The sequence below is a fragment of the Carassius carassius genome, chromosome 14 (genome assembly GCF_963082965.1).
Source record: "Carassius carassius chromosome 14, fCarCar2.1, whole genome shotgun sequence".
In the NCBI taxonomy this organism is placed as follows: domain Eukaryota; kingdom Metazoa; phylum Chordata; class Actinopteri; order Cypriniformes; family Cyprinidae; genus Carassius; species Carassius carassius.
The window spans coordinates 20,734,506-20,756,484 of record NC_081768.1 but is presented as its reverse complement, the minus strand read 5'-3'; the positions used below and the strand labels follow the sequence as shown (position 1 = coordinate 20,756,484).

At 36.6% G+C, this 21,979-nt stretch overlaps 1 protein-coding gene across 1 annotated transcript; it reads left to right on the top strand.

Annotated features, from left to right (window-relative positions):
- The first annotated feature begins 1,124 nt into the window (after positions 1 to 1,124).
- On the top strand, positions 1,125 to 19,985 carry LOC132157306 (storkhead-box protein 1-like). Its single transcript, XM_059566592.1, has 4 exons — positions 1,125 to 1,617; positions 15,575 to 15,727; positions 15,805 to 18,094; positions 19,647 to 19,985. The coding sequence occupies exons 1-4, from the start codon at positions 1,305 to 1,307 to the stop codon at positions 19,792 to 19,794; spliced, it is 2,904 nt and encodes a 967-aa protein (XP_059422575.1). The 5' UTR covers positions 1,125 to 1,304; the 3' UTR covers positions 19,795 to 19,985.
- Positions 19,986 to 21,979: the final 1,994 nt, after the last annotated feature.

Genomic DNA, 21,979 nt, shown 5'->3' with positions numbered 1-21,979 from the left:
CATCTAATATGAAATTCAGATGTGGAAATTATTTATTGAATTTGTACAAGTTCCAAAATAACAGTCTGTTTATAGAAAATTGATACATAATTCATTATATTTCAGTCTTAGTATTCAGAATTCATGGTTCTTACACTCAGCACATTACTGATGATAGTGTGATATAGAGGATTTAGGAGAGAATGGGGCAAGTTGTCACACGAGTAAGTTGTCAAAAGAGCTATATATAACTATGCATAACTAGATTATTGAAAATAAAGGTCCTTTATTGGCATTGGTGGTTCTCATGGAGCACTTCAAATATATAGAATTGTCTTTATAGCAGAAAAATGTTCTTCAGATTATAAAAATGTTCTTCACACTAAGATAAAAAATATATTATTTTAATAACTGTCCACTGATAAAAAAAAAAAAAAACTTTTAGAACCTTAATTTTTAAAAGTGTTCAAGGTTTTGAGTCAATTCACACTGAAAATCGCAAACTGCATATTGCTAACAAGTTGTAAAATTGGGTTCACATTTTAAATGTAAAAAATTTATAAAATTTATAAATTACTATCTTTGTTGGTAAGATCAATGCACTGGGTTGATATTCTATGTTATAGAATTTTTGCTATTTCATGAATTATTTAGTTGTTTTATGTTTATATTTTAATCACTTATCTATAATTGCATGTTTAATGGCAGGTTTCTCCATAACTTTCTCCAAATAAGCCTACTCTGACATTTTTAGCCAATAATTGTGGAAATATTTAAGTCTTTTGTGTAACCAAAATGTAAGACAAACTGCATTTAAATATTCATTGGAATAAAAAATATATTATAGCTGTAAAATATATCCACTGTAAAATGTAAGGTAGGTGAACAGAATAATATTTTGCTCGTTTGTAGCTGAAACTGAAGCAAAATTGTTTGATCTTCCCACTTAGGCTACTTGATGCTGTGGTGTAAACTGTCTATGGGTGTAAAGACAAAAAAATCTCTGCATAAAGCGCCCCATTAACCACCTAGTTTCCCTGCACTGTTTACTGTAGGCTCTTTTCAATGGCAGTCCAGACACGAACACGCCCATATAATTAAAGAAGCGTTTTGATTGGTGCGCAGCTGCGCGCCTCCCCTGCGTCAGTTCGTCAGAAGCGGCGGTTGCCTTGGGAGCGTAGACACCAAAGTACACACATGTAACTTAGTCGAGGCGTCCTGCTCTCCAGGAATGTGACACACTACAGTCGTTGGATTAAGCAGAGAGGATAATGAGACCATATTTCTGAGACTACTTGTATAATTAGATTAATTTGAAGGCAGAAATGTCTGTGCAGCACCGCGTGGTCCAGCTGTCAGCCGCGTCGCTTGCTGTTGTTCTCTGTTGGGACGAGGACCGCAAACACAGTGCGAGCAGCACCAGCGGACAGGATGTGTTTGCGGACTTTAAATCGCAAAATTCGCGAAGCTTCTGGAATAAAAGACTCGTGAAAGCGGTGTCGGAAGTTTCCTTCCAGGGATGGCTGGAGAACTCCGTGCTTCTCGTCCAGGGCAATGCTAATAACCTGGAGGTGTTGAGGGAAGCGTGGATGCGCAGGGCGCTGAGGTCGCCCCGAGGATACAGCATCAGAGCAGTGGGTGAGTGATCAACATCTGGCTGTTTACAGGGTCGGTATGAGATGGGGATCCTCTAGGCTCAGTCTACAGCACATGCTCACTCTGTAGATTTAACTAAACTTGATCAGAACCAGTGCATTACAGAAGTGAGTCCCACGAGAGCGAAATCTGAGGAATGAATGATTGGGGTTTTACATTTGTTGACGAGTGACATGGTAAAATTGGTAAAGAAAACTTTGGACCATGCTGGATAAGGAGACATGCTCGGTTGACACTTTTTTTCTGATCCTGAAAATTATTGTGTCACTTTTTTTTCCTGTGTCCGGATCTATTACGTATCTTTTAAGGCATAATCTTTAGTTATTTAAAAAAAAAAAAGATAACTAGTGAGGCTTTGTTTAAAAAACATTTGCATTTGAATATAATGTATAATATATTTACATACATACATATATTTATATTAAAAAACTAAATAAATATATAAAAATATATAATTAGATGGACAGACAGGACCCCATAGACGCTCATTACTCTGTAACAAGGTCATGTGTAAAAAAAAAAAAAAAAACTTATTTTGTGTAAAGGCACATTTTGTTCAAGTCAAATGTAGTAACCCTAAAGTTTATTCATATGGATTCATCAAAAAAATTATCTGTTTGAAAACCTTTTTTGAAGATAATGATTAATTTGCATTCAAAAGAACAAAAAAATTAATACATTTTACCTGAATGTTACACCATTTGACAGTTTTTGAGTCAAAGTAAAAAATGACAAATGTTCTCAGAAATGAAACCAACATGAATTTCTTAGAACTTGGCATGTGTTTTAAACTAGATCTGTAAATGATTTCTCCTTTTTATCATCTCAAAGATCCTTACTAATGTTGACAGATTTGATTAGAAAATCAAAATATAACCTTCAGTGGTGTGCTTCATGGACATTTCCCCAGCGGATCCCCAGATCTCCAGGAGATTCACATACTTCGCTGTCCTTATGAATGCCTCTTCCTCCTCTGTCTCTCTAAAAAGGTCCCCAGATTGCTTTTCCCAAGCTACAATAGAAAACCACATAATTTCCGTTCACTCTAGAAGGTAGCCTCTTAACCTAACCTGACCAACAATTCCCTTTGAGACCTCAACATGCTTTAGGCATAACTGTGTGCGTGCAACATAAGTGCATTATTTCCAGATGACAGGAAATATGATTTCTGGGGAGCTGTGTAACCCCACTCTCTCCCTCTGACTCAATTCTCACTGCTCAGTTTCAGCCGAAGTGGTTAAGTACCAAGAAAATGGGGCATCTTGATTTGGTGTGGCATGTTGGTTATTATTGTGTTTTGATTGGGGATGAAATTGTTTTCGTTGGTCACGTGTTGAGGTGACAGACCTTTTGTGACAGTGTGGACTTGTGTTGCCTCAGGTGTTGCTACTCTTTGGAGGCATCTGGTTTGCCTACTGCAAACACGAAGCAGATTGTAATAATCGCCATTTGCTCTTGCTGTCACAAGCGATGAAGGTGCATGTTAACACATTGGGTATAGTGTAACTAGGGCATTTTTGAGCTAGGACCACACAATTGTGGGACTGGGAGAAGAGGGAGCTAAAGCCCACAGTTTTTTTCTTCACTTGTTTCATTTTCAGTCGGAAATTGGAAGCACACTCTCACACATATATATTTAAAAAAAAAATGTTAAGACCTCAGGTCAGGTTGGCCGCTGTGGTGACGTAGGCCCAGACCCAGTGTCTTTTGTAATTTATTACCCATTCACTAAATACTTTCAGTGTTTTTCTAGGCCTGTGTTTAGTCAGCAGGAACGGGTTAGTGGCTGTGATTAGCCATCAACAGATGGGATGATGTATGAGCCTGCCTCCCTCTCTGTCCTCTTGATTATCAGTATACATTAAGTGAAAAGATGGATTGTTCATGGGGTCTGTGGGGTGCTTTTTTAACCTCTTGCTCATGATACTCATTGACCTTTTCATCTTAAAGTTTTAGGCGTGTCTGTTGTGTGCTCTTTATAATGTAATAAATACATTTATATCGATTTAGACCACTATTTTCATGACTTATTCGTTAAAAAAAGATAAATCTGTCGTCATTTGCCCACCTGAAGTCTTTCCAAACCCACATGCCCTTTTATTGTATAATTTTAAATGCAGCAAAAATATTCACCTCCAAAGTTTTTATGTAGCCTGCATCTGTGTCCTGATCCAACAATGGCATGTTGTTTAAGCCAAAACGGCAATAGAAAGTAAAAAGTTTCTGGATGCAGATATGGTTAATTTGTTATGTCAAAGCTATTTTATGACTAAAACATTTTTGGAATATAGTGTACAGGTCAAATGAACCTCTATTATGATGCTTTAATTATTACTTTTATGAATTTGCATTTTATTTTTGATGTTTGTGTCTTTTTTGACAGCCTATGATTACTATGAACTGACTTTTTTTGGGAAGAAGAGCGTAAAGATGGCATGTTCCATGGAATTATTAACAATATGTGGTTTGGGTTGGGAATGGCAAAAGGATGAGGATACAGAGAATTCTTCATGCATCATTGATCAGTGAAGCTGATTAGAATTGGAGGTGTAGAAATAATGTGCACTGAACTACAGAAATTTAGGATGATGACTGTAAAAATCATTTGCAGAAACAAGACATGCAAGGTTTGTCTGCTTTACCCTTGTCTGCTGAAATCTGAGTTGCTTACAATGGCTGACTGAAGTCTCTGCATTATTGAGGAGCTGTGGATCATGCCGTCATACTCAGAGGTGTATAACATCTAAGTTCTAATGAGGTGTTCAGTGATGTTGAGCACAATTAACCTCACTTATTTTTACAAAAACATACCATGCCATCTGGTTTAACTTAAGTTTTTATCAGCTGGACCATGTTTGTTGGTGCACATTTATGCTATCTTCATACCTAACTGTGAAAATATACATGTGCCTCTACCAAAGTAGCCTGATTTGTTGGAGATTTATGCAATGTCAACTACATCTCTCAGATCTCCGTTCATTAGCCGTGACATGGTGTCCTGCTGGACTCTTTTATCCTGAGGTCAACACCCGTGGTTCTCATGCATTGAAAGCTGCCCTCTTGGTTAACAAGACACCAGAGGTCATTGCTCCCTAGCGCTTTTCTCAAAGATGTCATTGCTGACCACAGCACTTCCAGGTGTGCAACGTAAACAGAGGAGGCACAGTTCAGTTCACATTCATGAGTTTGTAAAAGAGCAAAAGCTTTCTTATTCACATGAAAGCATATCTTTCTTTAAATTAAAGAAAAACCTAATAAAAGGGAGAAAGAAATTTGCTTACACATAAAAAAATATATTGTAAGATTTGCATATGATATCATCACAAGCAGATACTCAAGAATAAATGATGAGTAATAGAATAATCCATGTGTATTCACACAGAAAATTATTATAATGTAATAAATATAAAAAACGGCATGCAGTTTCATCAAAAACAGAGAATACAAGATAAACATATGTTTTTTTTATAGACAAAGAGCAACTGTAATTTTGAAATTTATTTAACTTTAACTTTCATCACGGCCAGAGATTCCAGGATAAACATGTCAGGTATATTTATTTATTTAAAAGCTTTTTTAAAGCAATTTATCAAATCCGATTGGCCAGAATAAAAGAGAGACATATGCTACATGTCCGGTTCTGGAAGATAAAGGTGGAGCTGGTTCAGGTTTTTAAGAAAGCAACCAATGGAATGTTTTCCAAGATAACCAAACACCCAAACCAAAGTCTGCCACGAGCAGCCATGTGTATTTCTTCTCCATTTTTCACCCGCTGAAATAGTGTATCCTTTATCCATCAGTGTAGTTAAACAGCCTTGACATGACGTTCTTGTCCTAAAACATTCTCTCATAAAGCTCTTCTCTGTCCTTCTGTCTGCTGAAGCTAATTTCACATTGAAAAAATGCATCTCTTCCTGTGACTCCAATTATCTCAACATCCAAAAATTCAAGCTGTCCATCCAAATGCTCTCAACACCACACAAGACTTCTTATTTTCAGCTTGAGAACTCACTGTTTGTTTTGGGCACACATGAGTGTGTGTTGGCATGTATATGTACCTGTCTGTGGGTTTTTTCTATGAGTGGCCTGGAGATATTTCATCACGTCACCTTGAACATATCTGAGCTGGATGACATATTTATGTAGTTCACAGCCAGGTGGTGATCTAGGCCAGTATAAACAAATTAAAAGGTTATCCTTCTCTCCTATCATTAAGCATTGCAGCTAATGTGTTGGCAATTAGAGGACAGGTCTTCCCTCCTTTGTCCATTCAATGCATTTCTTTTCCAAAAATGAAGAATGAAGAAATCAATATACTGTAACAAAGCTTTTGGCAATAAAGTTGCTGCAGCTTAGATTACGTTTCACTATATGCAGGGCCTGCAAATGTAAGGTTAACAAACCCAAAATCTGATGTACCTTAGCCATGGTCAGATGAAATAGTTCTCATCTGGTGTAAATTACAACCGTGGAACTTGATTAGCAGTGTACAAATGCATTAAATTGTGGCTCCTTTAACTTCTAGTAGGAATAGACTAGGCCTAAAAAAAAAAAAAAGTTTGGTTCCGGTTGGTTGTCAGTTGAGGTCATTGGTCGGTAGGGATTTATTTTTTTTTTATTTTTTTTTATTTTTTTCTAGTGGCAGTTTTACACACACACGCGCGCTGATTTTAAATGTGTGTACCGGTACTTTTACGACAGTGATTCTGTATTCCCGTTTAAAGTCTGTTGTTGCCATAGACACGCAAAACGCACACACACACACAAAAAGCCTTCGCGGGAGTTTGACAGGCGATCTCATAGTAGATTAACATGGAGGATTTGAACTTGAAAAACGGAGTGTACAGACATCTTTTTGTAGTCAAACAACATTCTTTGTTATGTTCATTTATGTGGTTTATTTGATTTTGATGCTATAAATTAACTAGAAGCAAGAGACGATCAGTTAGTTTTAACTGATGATCTAACTTACAGCGATCTGTTCGACACATTCAAGAGCCACAAAACGGTATTTATTGTTTACATTTCTTTAAAAAATGACCACATTTGAAAGGTGAAATAACCAAATGAGACTTTGTTTCATATTAAAAGTAAGCTGGTAATGTTAATGTCCTGTCTGTCAGCATGTTGTCAGTGCCCTCTCTGTTCCGCGATATATTGTTGACTCCCCCCGTGTTTCTCTTAATGTTACGATTTCCAAACCTTAAGTTATAGCTCACTTTAGGAATTGACAGTTAAAGGGTTTTGATGCAATACTTAATGGTTTTTAACGGATTACTTAAGTGTAAAACAGCATTTAAAGGAAACTGTAATTTAATTAACGATGTGTGAAAGACCGTTCTTCCCCAGTCTCATAAAATAAATTTGGGTCGCACATAAATTGACAGGTTCGGTCGGAAACCGGAACCAAACAATTTTTTTTTTTAGGCCCTAGTATTAAACACCCTGTTTCTTTAAGGTAATAATGAAACTGAATCCTGGACAATCCTTGAGGAATAACGAATAGTTTATACATACCATCAAGATGATTTTTTGGCATTAGATTTAGCATTTAATTTTACTTGATTATGTATTATATATTATTATGTGTAATTATACTTATGTATTTTAATTAATCACACATTTGCATGATTTTTTTATGTTTAAAAGTGTGGGGTCAGATAGTTTTTTTTTTCTTAATGTTTTTGAAACCTTTTAAGCTCACCAAGGCTGCTTTTATTTAATCAAAAATACAGTAATACTGAGTAATATTATTACAATTTAAAATTACTGTTTTTTTATTTTTATGTATTTTAAATTTTAATTTATTCCTGTGATGCAAAGCTGAATTTAGTATTTTTTAAAAATCCTAATATCATGATTTGGTGCTCAAAATTTTTTTATTATTAACAGTACTCAATAGAGTTTTTGTGGAAACCGTAATACAGTTTTTCTGGATTCTCTGAAGAATAGAAAGTTCAAAAGAACAAGCTTTATTTCAAATATAAATCTTTTGTTTTGTAATATTTAAACACTTTTGTAACACAAACTTTACTGCAACTTTTGATTGATTTAGGCTAATCCTTGCTCAGTAAAAATATTCAGTTCAAAAACAAAATCATACTGACCTTCAAACTTTTGATTGGTAGTGTACACATTGTTATTCTGAACACATCACATTTCATGCTATATGATATTTGTTATTCTTGCTCTATAGACCAAAGGTCTAAGAACATTTGCTTGTCCTGTGGAAGGTAACATGGCCTATTTTTGTATGAACTTCAAAAGGATCCCTAGTCTTTTGGCTTGAAACCTGATGCTGCCAATTGAGAATGAGCTCCTTTCAGGAGACCTGATACAACATGCTATGTACAAAACATTATTCTCTTCTATACAGGACAGCGAGCTGGTGGAGCTTTTTGGAACATATTTATAGGAGGGTCTTTGTGACTTCTCACAAAGTCAAAATAGTGGTTTAGTCACTCAATTTCGTTGTACATTGTGAGTTTGTCAGTGTCCATCACTGAAACAGCTGTAAGATGATAAAGTACTTACTAATCACATACCATTTGTTCAAAATGACAGCATAGACATGGAGACATATTTTGTCAGCATCGTATCAGCGTGAAGCAGTTTTCTGCTTCTGTTAATGAGTACACAAGTCCACAGAGTATCATGAAGAATTTAAACATTGTAAATGGCTTTTTAATCAGTCTAACAAACCAGCGACCAGTTCATCCATAATGCCTGTGTGGGAGGATTAGGAGAACTTCATTTTCCCCTTGGAACATTTGACATGGTTAACATTTAAGACAGGTGTTTCGTTTCAAAACTACACCAGACACATTCTGTGAGAGGTGTGTTAACTATCAAGAATGTTTGTGAGTGACTGAAAGGGATAAATGTCAAGGGCCTCTTTGGATTTATGGGCCTTTTTAACTTGTGACATGGCAGGCAAAGCATTGTAAAACCTTCATAGTAAAAGGTGTGACCAGGAACCCTACAGCTACTAATGACAGCACAAAAACATTTTCATTAGTCCACCAACAATAACATGCAAAACTGAAAAAGCAAAAGCTGAAATGAAAGTGTGCAACATATGACTCCGCTTACTTCATTGTTTTCTGTTTTAATAGAGCATCTCAGCATTAGGGAAAGTGACTGGCATGATCTGAAGGCATGAACGCTTATTGGTATAAATGTTTCAGTTCCCAGTGGAAGAACTCAAGAAGAACTCAACCATCTCCACAGAAGCTTTTACTGTTATGTATCTAAGGCATAGATGCATCGTCCTGTTTTTGACCTCTGTGTGAAAATGTTATCAGCATGCATAATTTTTTGGCGGTAAAAGAGCTGAAGTGATGTTCGGATAGTGTATCATGTTTCAGGCCCGTTTTAAGAGGGCATTTTAGGAGGTTGGGGCTTGGTCTTTTAAAGTACCTCATAACTTTCAGCTGGCTATGGTGCATGTCTGGAGATCTGAAAGACAGCGTGGGGCACGGATGTACATTTTTCTCTTTGCAAAATGCTTTTAAGAGTCAAAGTTTTAATCTGAAGAACTTGTATATTTTTTATGTGAATAATAATTTTTTTTGTAAATATACACATTTCCATTGTGAAGTCTACTAAAGTCAAAGTGTGCTTGAAGTCTGTACCATTTGCTCTATCCAGTTTCCTTCAAACATGAACTTTAATGTCTTTAAAAAAATGCCTTTTATTTTAATTTTTTTATCACTAAGCAAAGGCCACAAAAATGTCTAAATAATTGGGCATTTAAAACTTGTAATATATTAATTCCACCGTATGTTACCTATTTCTTGGTCAGGTTAACTATAGATAACCCATATATCATGCAGGACTTTCTTTGTTGTTGAGATGGCTTTGTAAAAGGCATGTTTTATAGTAAACTAGTTAAAAAAAATAGAAATCAGTTAAATTTTTCTTGAATTTGTCAGTAAGTCATGTGGGGTCAAAATGTTTAAAACCTAATCAAATCTTCAGTGTACTTTTATTAATTTGGCACTTGAGCACTTTTAATGTATGACACCTAGAAAAGCATATGATTTCAGCCACCCATGAAGCACAGAATTCCTCAGAGGCAGGAAGTTGCCTATAGGGGGTGAAACAACATGTGTGGCATTATCAAGTTACCTTTAATTCATTTCACTTCAGTCCATTTTTTTTTTGTTTCAGCCACTTAAGGTGGTTCAGATAGGATAATGTAAGCAATGGTTTGAGCTGTGACAAGGAATGAACCTTACCACTTTTAAATCTTGTATTTATTTGTACAAGCACATGGGCACTGAACAGCACCTTACATGTGGTGTATATGTGTGTTTCTTGAATCAACAGAGCACTTGCATGTTAATTACCTCTGTGGTTTCATTCTGTGAAGTTTGACACCCATAGCTGACCATATTCTTTTAACATAATCTCAAACAATAATTAAGTTGTTTTGGTTAACCTTTCTGTTTCTTGACATGAAGGCACACTTTTATTTATTTTCTTTTTTTGTATGTAAAATTTGTAAATACAAACCAGTTATCAAAACGGAAATAAAAATATAAAAATGCAATTATTGTTATTTTACTAAGAGTTTATAAACTGAGTATTAAAAAAATTTACCAACTTTGATCATCAGCATTTAAAGTTGATTATTACCTGTGTGGATAGATTATATAGATTTTTCCTATTAAACAACAATACAATATTATAAAATATAGCAATAAAGGATGAAGATATTGCTTGCAGTATTTTGTAGATCTTGTAGATCACATGACTGTAGAAATTGTAATGTCTAAAACTATTTAATGATATATTTTTTATTTTAAAATATGTTTTGTTTTCCATATCTTATGTCTAATTTATGATTGTCTTTATTTACTATTTATTTTTTGTGTGGTCAAGTGATCTGATGGCCTTGTTTGTCATTTCAGTATCATGAAAGTAGCCTGCTTTGACCTGTGTGAGGAGCGGCAAGAGCTGTAGTGTAATGTGATGAAGACAAAATGGGTATTTGAGCAGCCATGCACAAGACATTCACATGTGATTTTTCAAATCTTGTTTACTCTAATTAATTTATGCTTAAATGTCAACCACTGGTTATTTTTTTATATTCATTTGTAATTTGTAAATTAAGAAACTCCCTTTCCCTTCCCACTCCCTTTCTACATCTTCCTTTCCGCTGTTTGCAGTGTGACATGGCTGCCATGGTACCTGGTGAGGTATTCCTGTGACAAAAGTCTTAATGTTGTCAGAACAGCTTCATGATACAATGTGCCCGGAGTGTTTCCCTGGAGAGAGGAATTAAGGGTACATGTGTGCTTAGTAACAACATCATGCCAGCTCAATTGATTCTGGAACTCTCTATTGTTGTGCAAAACGTTTCCCGCTTTCTGTCTGAAAAGAATATTTGAACTCACTTACTCCTAAAAAGATGTTTTTGTAAAATTCAAGAAGTTTTCTAGAATTGTTTCTGCAGTTAAAGCATCTGAACAATTATATACATCCAAAGGACAACCTAAGGATGTTCACTTCCCTGAAAATTAAGGAAGACAAGGATTGATTTATTAAGTGCATGCATCAATCTTTCCTCTTTTTACATGTCTCAAACTACATGTGGTCAGAGACCTTAGAAAGGATGTTTCCTGTTTGAGACCCTGGACAGGATGTTTTTCCCATGTTAAACAGTGTCAAACGTGGAAGGCATTGTTTCAGCTTACTATTATGACTGGGCTTCCCTACAACAAAGGAGAATGGATTAGTTGATAAGCACGTAGAAAGTCAGAAATGTAATGTAAACTAGCAGATGAATAAAGCTAAAAGTGCAGGTCAGTAATAGGAGTGGCCCCTTGTAAAACTGACAATGCCTTTCCCATTTACTTTTGCATATATAAAACTAGTAATGCAGTAACAAATATATTTTGTTTTATAAACATGTGATTTTTTTTATTTGTATTTTTTTTTTGTGTAAATAGGAATCCTATAGCCAATAGACACTAGTAATAACAAGTTCTACAAGTATGTGAGGGTCACAATTGTTTACAGTCGTGGCCAAAAGTTTTGAGAATTACATAAATATTGGAAATTGGAAAAGTTGCTGCTAAAGTTTTTATAATAGCAATTTGCATATTCTCCAGAATGTTATGAAGAGTGATCAGATGAATTGCATAGTCCTTCTTTGCCATGAAAATGAACTTAATCCCAAAAAAACCTTTCCACTGCATTTCATTGCTGTCATTAAAGGACCTGCTGAGGTCATTTCAGTAATCGTCTTGTTAACTCAGGTGAGAATGTTGACGAGCACAAGGCTGGAGATCATTATGTCAGGCTGATTGGGTTAGAATGGCAGACTTGAAGGAGGGTGATGTAGGGCTGGGCGATATACAAAAAAAAATTATATCTCGATATTGTCAAAAGTTTTACGATATTCGATATATATCTTGATATGTTTTCATTTGCATTTAAATAATAAAAAATAAAACATGATTTTCTTTTGCCCATTAAAAAAAAAAACTATTTAGATTAAACAGCTAATTCAAGCAATTAAAAAATCTAGACCAAGAGATCACTTACTGCTTTTTATTAAATGAATACATGTAGGCCTATATGTAACTGAAGCAGTGCAAATTAAGTAACAGTTACAGAAAGTGCATTCTGTCAACTTTTTAGTGCATGCAATTCACAATTTAAACTATGCAACTAGGATAAGTATTTTTTATTTTATTTTTTACAAGTTTTTAAGCTAAGAACACAAGTCTGTCAACTGTCTGTGGTTTTAAGAGAAGCTCTGTGGCATGAAACTATGTTCCTACTGACACTAAAAACCCTCTTAGATGGGGAGCTAGTTGCTGAAGCACATAGCTATTTCTTATATATAAATACATATAAATGAATACCAAAGACTTTTGCATTCTCTCTGTCTATATTATGGAAACTGGTAAACATATCAGTGAAATTCCCCAATAGTAATTCCAAAAGGCCATAGCCTATGTTTCTCTATTCAAACATCAGCGGTCGAGTAAGTGCATTTATTTTGCGATCACAAATGCAAACAATACAGTTGAGATCTCACGACAGAACACAGACTGGCTGAACGACACTTTCATTAGATCGCTCAATTCCAGCTTGTTAGTGTTTTCAGATTATCGTCGGCGGCTCTTCCGCAATGAGGAGTGAGCACGTGCGCATGGTTGCCAGATTGCTTAAAATAAGCAAACACCGGGCAGAAAATGTATCCTTGTAACAGTGGAGCTCTGATTCGGAGATTTAAACTATTGTTATCTGGCAACCGCTATCATTAAAGCTCTCGTAGTAGAGGGGCGTAGAGCAGTCAGCAGTTACAGGTTCCTTTTTGGACATTCGGCGCGTTCTTTTGGGAAAGTATGCTTGAATTTGAAATATTCGATATTCCCGATATATTCAAATTGTACATCGTCGTCAAAATTATTCCGATATTATCGCTAATATTCGATATATCGCCCAGCCCTAGGGTGATGCTTGAAATCATTGTTCTTCCATTGTTAACCATGGTGACCTGCAAAGAAACGCGTGCAGCCATCATTGCATTGCATAAAAATGGCTTCACAGGCAAGGATATTGTGGCTACTAAGATTGCACCTAAATCAACAATTTATAGGATCATCAAGAACTTCAAGGAAAGAGGTTCAATTCTTGTAAAGAAGGCTTCAGGGCGTCCAAGAAAGTCCAGCAAGCGCCAGGATCGTCTCCTAAAGAGGATTCAGCTGCGGGATCGGAGTGCCACCAGTGCAGAGCTTGCTCAGGAATGGCAGCAGGCAGGTGTGAGCGCATCTGCACGCACTGTGAGGCGAAGACTTTTGGAAGATGGCCTGGTGTCAGGAAGGGCAGCAAAGAAGCCACTTCTCTCCAAAAAAAACATCAGGGACAGATTGATCTTCTGCAGAAAGTATAATGAATGGACTGCTGAGGACTGGGACAAAGTCATATTCTCCGATGAAGCCCCTTTCCGATTGTTTGGGGCATCTGGAAAAAGGCTTGTCCGGAGAAGAAAAGGTGAGCGCTACCATCAGTCCTGTGTCATGCCAACAGTAAAGCATCCTGACACCATTCATGTGTGGGGTTGCTTCTCATCCATGGGAGTGGGCTCACTCACAATTCTGCCCAAAAACACAGCCATGAATAAAGAATGGTACCAAAAAACACCCTCCAACAGCAACTTCTTCCAACAATCCAACAACAGTTTGGTGAAGAACAATGCATTTTCCAGCACGATGGAGCACCGTGCCATAAGGCAAAAGTGATAAATAAGTGACTCGTGGACCAGAATGTTGAAATTTTGGGTCCATGGCCTGGAAACTCCCCAGATCTTAATCCCATTGAGAACTTTTGATCAATCCTCAAGAGGCGGGTAGACAAACAAAAACCCACTAATTCTGACAAACTCCAAGAAGTGATTATGAAAGAATGGGTTGCTATCAGTCAGGATTTGGCCCAGAAGTTGATTGAGAGCATGCCCAGTCGAATTGCAGAGGTCCTGAAAAAGAAGGGCCAACAATGCAAATACTGCAAAAGACTCTTTGCATAAATGTCATGTAATTGTCGATAAAAGCCTTTGAAACGTATGAAGTGCTTGTAATTATATTTCAGTACATCACAGAAACAACTGAAACAAAGATCTAAAAGCAGTTTAGCAGCAAACTTTTTGAAAAATAATATTTATGTAATTCTTAAAACTTTTGGCCACGACTGTACAATAGTGCCTAGTGCCTGCAGAATGCAAAAAGGCACACAAAAATTTGTTTTTGACAAAATAAGATAAGCTGTATTGGAATCAACCAATAAAATGTCCAGGTTTGAGTGAGTTTGGCCCTTTAGTTACTGATGAACTCTATGGTGGTAGTATGTTTTACCTGAGCTTTGGTTAATTAATCAATAACAGAATGGAAAGTCAGTGCTGGGCAAGTGTTCAACATTTAATGTAGTCATCCCTAGTTAATAATCTATACTTTGGCTCTATCTGTGTTCACAGATAACTGAAGAACCTACTTCTGATCAGTGGTCAAAACAAAAAAGTGTGAACATGCATTAGATGTTGACAGTGACAGCTTTGACATAAATACTTGACCACTTATATGTTGTTTGTTCCAAAATATTTCCACAATCAGTATTAATGTCTAATCAGTACTTGCCTAATTGGGGAAATACCATGAAGCAAGAAACCTATGCTTTAGGACACATAAGCGTGAGTTCTTTATTTCTTTTATATCTCACACTTTATTTGATTGTAAATGTAAAAAAAAAATCCAGGCTTTGGAAGAATCAAGTAGAATTCTTTATAGGTAATTTCGTTTTTTAAGGATTAGTTTAGTGATTTTCTCATTGTGTGTTGGTCTAAATACTCCACCTGTAATTATTACATTTCATTTCTGATTAAACCTTAGTTCTCTGTGGATTTTAGGTTGTTTTTAGATTTGTTGTTTTCTATCAATCAATCTCATGGTGTATTTAAGAGCTGCTTTATAAATTAAAGAATATTTTATAATCTATTATGTGTAAAAAAAACTTTAACACTCTCTATTCTAATTCTATTCTTTAAAAAATCTAACTACCTTTCTAATCTTTTTATATTCTATTTTCTTTTCATTAATTATGCAATTGTGTATGAGTGTGTGTGTGTGTAAAGACCTCTAACACTAGCTTGCTCTATTCTTTTTTTATTCTATCTGTTTTCTTTATATTATATTATTTAAAATCCCATGCTAGGTGTACTGTGTTAACCTAACTGAGACTTGTTATAGCACTTATATATCATTGCTCTTTTTGTTGTTTTTGATTGCTTCCACTGTCCTCATCTGTAAGTCGCTTTGGATAAAAGCGTCTGCTAAATGAATAAATGTAAATGTAATGTAAATGTAAAAATGTATTTAAAATACATCTTTTAAATTGACTTCAACTGACTATGTTCTATTTTTTTTCACAGGTGATCTGTCCCCTGTGCAGATGTCACCAATTTCCCAGTCTCAGTATATTCCACTGTCTGAAATACTGTGCTCTGTCATATCGGACATGAATGCCACCAATGTGGTTGTTAATCAGGAAGCATTGATCAATCACATGATGAAAGCACACCCAGGTAACACAATATTACGCTGTGTTTCTGAAAAGCACATTATGAAAGCACTATATTCACACAAATAATATCTGTTTAAGGAATGACCATTCCTACTCAAGATATCCTGTACAGTGCTCTGGGAGCTCTTATCAAAGAGAGGAAGATCTATCACACTGGTGAGGGCTACTTTGTAGTCACCCCTCAAACATACTTCATTACCAACAACATGGTGAAAGAGAGGAATTGGTGGAGTGCTGGCGACAATGACCTGCCATCACCTCCTCCCATCACGTATCTGGTGAGTAATGAGAGCTGCATGGACACCTCTACAGAGGTTCCTGTCATGGCCCACTGTAAGTCCTGTAGCTGCTTCACCTCTCCGTCCATTGTACTGCCGCCTGTCCAAGATCACCAATCCATCGGCATCAGTGAGTGTGCTGGTAAAAGCCTCAAGTGGCCCAAAGAACACAAACATTCCATTCAGCACCAGTCCACGTCTACTGCAGATTACCAGCCCAGTGAGATTAGTAAATCCACCCACACAAGCCGCAAGGACAAGGAGAAAGCTGGACGCAAATTTGGACTTAACCTCTTCCGACGAAACACGGGGAAAAAGGAGAACAAGTCAAAGAAAGAATATGCCACTTTCTCGGGACAATTCCCACCGGAGGAATGGCCTGTCAGGGATGAGGATGACTTAAACAACCTCCCCAGAGATCTAGAACATGCCATCATCAAACGGATCAACCCAGATCTGACAGTAGACAATCTAGTAAAACACACGGTTCTTATGAAGAAGCTTGAGGAGAAACCTGAGAGAGCAATGGAGAAAGCTGTGGACAAGGGCATTTCCACTGAAGCTCTTCTTTCTATCCAGAGGCATCATACCTCAAAGCCTGTGGGGAAGAAATCAGCCCCTAGAGCTACTCGCAGCAGGAGAAGAGTACCTACATCCAAAGAGAAACAAAGGGCAAAGTGTAAAACCTTGCAATGTGCTGAAGATTTAGAGGCAGATGATCAAATTCTACCTCACCACAGACCAGATTTGGCTTTGGATGAACCTGACAATAAGGAAGAAAGTACCAATCTGAATCCAAAATGTGTTTACAAGAAACGGATAGATAACCCGTTTCTGGGATTGCCAGGAAGAGATGTGGAAACAAACATCAGCCATAAAGAACAAAAGAGGAGAGAAGCCAAGATTCCAACCTCCGGACGACGGGAAAGACCAGGTCACAGGTCAAAGTCCTGGGATCCTCACCGGCCCAAAGCAATCGCTGACAACGTGGAGAAATCTCAAACACTGAAGGACGCAGTCTGTGAACAGCTCCATGAATGTGCACCGACTGTAGACTCCACACTGGATGTTCAACCAGTTCAAGAGCTTTGTGAGGATTACAGCTTGGCGTACCCTGAGAGCAGCACTTTGAGGATAGAGGACAAAATTAGGTTGAGAGAGAATAAAGTCCGAAGCAGGGAGTTCAGAAATGGCAAAGTAAGAGAAATTAAACATCAGGGTGGAGACTTGAGAAATGTTCCTGACCAAAAGAACATTGACGATCATGCAACACATTGTGGTACAACAGAAGTACCCCTCTTGTGGCCTAAACCTACAAACCAACGTAGACTTTCCCTACATCTACTTAACAGTAAAGAAGAGTCTCATCACCGTCCTGATCTGCTGTCCTCACACCAGAAAATTGGCAATATTACTTGCCTTCAGCTGTCAGATGGTCAGACACTGGACAGAAACACAAGCCAGACTGAGAGTGAAGTTTATACAGATGATGAATATCGCATTTATCAAAAGACAGTGGAGGATGAAGATGGATGTAGCTCTGTGTCCCTGCATGAGGAATGCATTGACTGCGAGATATCACAGACCGGCAAAGCTCGTTGCCATGAGCCTGTTTGTGCAGATGGTGATTGGGATAAACATTTCGTAGAGGAACATGCTCATCGAAAACCCACCAGAGCCACATACAAGTCGCATGAGTACAGTTGGCAGTCTTCTAATCACCAGATCCTTCAGAAAGGTGCTAACTCCAAACAAGAAATCCAGGGTCTGAGGAAAAGACCACAAGAATCCAGTTTGGCAGATGATGAACATACCGAAGCCCTGGAAAGCAGCATTTTTGACTACTGTCAAACAAGTGAAGTGGAGTCCAATTCTGAGACCATACATAAATCTGCAGATGAAGCAGACTCTGGCAAATCTAACCACTGGATCTGTCACCCAGAATTAAAAGACTGCCATCAGAGAACAAATGAGACATCTGAGGATGCTGGCAACATTATTGCAAGCATAAATGACCCTACAGGGGCTTGTGCAGGAGAATCCACAGAGAGTCAAAGTTACACAGCTGATAGTGGGATTGACTCTCCAAGGTTAGTCTGAGATTACTCGTGCATTTGATACATAAATGTAATCACTTAAAGGGATAGTTCACCCAAAAATGGAAATTGTCAGTAATTACTCACTCTCATGTCATTCCAAACCCGTAAGATCTTCGTTTATTTTTTGGAACACAAACATTGGCTCCAGTGCCAGCAGCACCAAACGCATGCATCATTTACTCTTGTAAACGAGCGTCAAAGATCTACACAGAAGAAAATACATTTTTGAATTATTTTCTTTGCGCACAAAAATTATTCTAAAAAGTTTCATAACATTACAGTTTAACCACTGATGACACAGACGGTTTTATCGATGTCTTTACTGCATTTCTGGGCCTTGAACATTTTAGTTGCATTGCTGTCTGTGGAGGGTGATAAAGCTCTCAAATTTAATTTAAAAAAATCTGTCTGCGTAATTATCTTTCTTGCATGGGTCGTGCACCGGCACGGCTCCAGCGTGGACCAATCTAATGTTTTGAGGAGTTATGTGTGCCAGTCCTTTGCAATCAAAGATTCTAGCTTATGTCTTGGAAGTTATGACCAAAATAAGAATTTTCACCGTATATTGTCATCTGAACAAGTAACAAGTCTGCCACATTTGTTCTGACCAACTAAGGAAAAATGCATATAAAGCAATAAATTGCGCTACCAGTGTTGATTTTATATAAATATCGGTTACCTCATATCACATCAAACCATGCAAATTATTATTATTGTTATACTTTATTATCAAATTATTAATGTTACTAACATCAGCATTGCATGACTGAGTATATTCTGTTTTAGTTTGTAGATTCAAATTTCTTTAAAGTCTAATCTCTAATTGTCATACCATTCAAATTTCATATTAAGAATTTTTTTTAACCCAAAAAAGCAAACCATGCTCCCTTACTATCTGTAATCAGAAGCATATTTAAAACTATAATTATAATTTGATTATAATTTACTCTTAAATACACTTGGTTATAATTTAATTTAATTCACATGTGTTTCATGAACACATAATCCTTTCTGGTTTACAATCTGCTATAAAACTGATACATTTAATTATTCTAGCTGCTGTGAGAAAAGCCTATAAACGATCTGCCACCTGCAGGATCCTCACATGCAATAGCCTAGTAGCCATAAAGTAGTTAACTTCATGTTTACAGACATGACGCAATGAAAAATGAATTTTGAATTTTTTGAATTTTGAATTTCCCATGAAAACCTACCCATACCACTCAAAAAAAAAAAGAAAAAAAAAAGATTAATTAGTTTAGTTATTATTGAGTTATAATTATTATTATAAATGATCCGTTTTGAATACTGGCTGGTTATGTACTTGCTCAAATATTGATTTTAGGTCATTTCTAACCCAAAAGGTTATGGATAACAGATTTAAATATTTATACTGCAATCAAAACCAAGCTCTACGTACATCTCAAGGGTCCATGGTTGCTAGTATCACTTGCCATTTATTTACATTTGGAGATACATATCTGAAGGTTTTATGGATTTCATCCCAGATTTAATATTTTGCTTTTTCATTGATTATTTGCAGGACACATATGAGTGTTACCTCCAGTAACTCAGCGATACTTAAAGGACTGAAGGATCGTGGTTTCCTTCAGAACCTTGAAAAGCTCCACTCCAACGGCATTCACCCTCAGAGTTCACTCCTCAAACTTACACCTGTCATGAATGTTTAAGCAAATTAAAATGTAGCTCAGCATCTGGGTATAGTTATATGATGTAAAAAATTTATATAACCCGACAAATGTAAATATAACATCCCACCCCCTCATGAAAAAAAAAACAGGAACTGAATGTAGGTAGTGCATGTATGTACTTAATTTGTTACAGTTTTACATTTATATTAACATATTAATAATGTTAATGTGTTTTTCCTGAAAATTTTTTTTTTGTTAATGGATTCTTTGTTGTTTAGAGAGAAAGTCTGAATGTTATGGGGAACAATCCTCTTTGATCAATGCAGTGCTTGAAGTGGAGAAAATGAAGTGCCGAAAAATACTTAAATACATTTTCATAATTCCCAATGTATTGTATATAATGCCAAAAGAAAGAAAGAAAACTGTTTAGAGCATTTTAAATAAAAATAAGCAACAGTTAAGCTGCGATACCAAAAAGGACCACAGGGAGATGCCAAAAGACCACTAAACCTGCTGCCTTAAAGGGATACGCCACCCCAAAATGAAAATTTTGTCATTAGCCCCATGTCGTTCCAAACCCATAAAAGCTTAGTACGTCTTTGGAACACAATTTAAGATATTTTGGATGAAAACCAGGAGGCTTGTGTAAAATACACTGTCATGGTCCAGAAAAGTATGAAAAGCATCGTCAGAATAGTCCATCTGCCATCAGTGGTTCAACTGTAACCGCCACAAGGATGCACTGTTTTCTTTCAAATCAAATTGTCAATACATGTAGAAAGCATATCCTTGTGGCATGGCTGACACAGAAGAGCATACGCTGCCTGTGTTCAGTTCATATTCTCATATTCTACGGTGATGTAGAGAGACACAGAGGAGAATAATTGTTGAATAAAGTCATCAAAGTTATTTTTGTTTTATTTGCTTACAAAAAGAATTCTTGTCGCTTCATAACATTACGGTTGATCCACTGATGGCAAATGAACATTTCTGATGAAGCTTTTTATACTTCTCTGGACCGTGACAGTGTTTTTTCTTTGCAGTCTATGGGATAGTCACAAGCCTCCCAGTTTTTATCCAAAATATCTTAAATTGTATTCCGAAGATGAATGAAGCTTTATGGGTTTGGTACGATGTGGGTAAGTGATTAATGACAAAATTTTCATTTCGGGGTGGAGTATACCTTTAACCTGCCTGTACAGTACATGCTAATATATGGATCCATTCAGAATAACTAAACCACTGTCCAGCTAAAACACCTTCAGCCGGCATTCATTATAAAACACCCAGACACTGATGCTTTAACTTAGTACCGGCAACATGTCAGAAACGCACGAAAAATTGCCAGTACGACTAAAATATTGAAGTGCTGGTACTGCGTACCAGTGCATAGCGTCTCACTTCAAGCACTGCATCTATGTACAAATGGTAGGTAATTTGCAGAAATAAAATGTTGATAAATGTTCAAAGCTCTTTTTATTTCTTGCTGTTAGATATTCTTCTGGCCTCGAATAAATAATGTACACAAATGAGTCAAACCTAACTTACATTTTGCAGGGGAACAGACATGGCCTCGAAAATGAACAAGTCTGTTAGCATGAAAAATAAGGTATATGTTTTTGTATTAACATGAAAATAACATTCCTCAACTGCTTAAAGGGATAGTTCACCCCAAAATTACAATTTTATTTTATTGTTTATTTACATCTATTTCCTCACATTACATTTTTCATCTGTACCTCTATGAATTAGCAGATTGGCATCCAGTACTGTTGAATTTTGGTAAAAACACTGCATTCAGCAAAATGTTGCTTGTGGTCTTTGTTGACTAATTTAAACAAAGCTTACATTTACAATGCACTGCCATTGATCCAACATTCACACTGACAAAGGCAAGCAGAGGTAGCCATTACAAGCTGTTGTAAGATGTGTTTAGCACAGACATTATATTGCACTGAAAAGAAAATGGGATGGGACATTGCACCCATCTATTTTAGATTCACTTCTAAGCCAAACATTTTGATTCCAGCACTTTTAACAGGGGGCTGAGGTGAGAGGCTCTACAGGTTTAGGCAGGAGCCCAGCAGATGGGGTTGCTGAATGACAGGTATTGAATGATGGCTGACTGTGTCATGTTTCATTCAGCCTCTCTGGCAGAGAACAAAGGCTAAATCCTTCCTGTGTTCATAAAAGACAGCACAAGCATACTGTAGGCTGAAAAAAC

Excerpts from the sequence above, each read along its gene's own strand:
- LOC132157306 (XM_059566592.1), top strand. The coding sequence starts at position 1,305 with ATGTCTGTGCAGCACCGCGTGGTCCAGCTGTCAGCCGCGTCGCTTGCT. Across the intron at positions 15,728-15,804 it reads CATGATGAAAGCACACCCAG|GAATGACCATTCCTACTCAA; the intron begins GTAACACAATAT and ends TATCTGTTTAAG. Across the intron at positions 18,095-19,646 it reads AGTGGGATTGACTCTCCAAG|GACACATATGAGTGTTACCT; the intron begins GTTAGTCTGAGA and ends GATTATTTGCAG.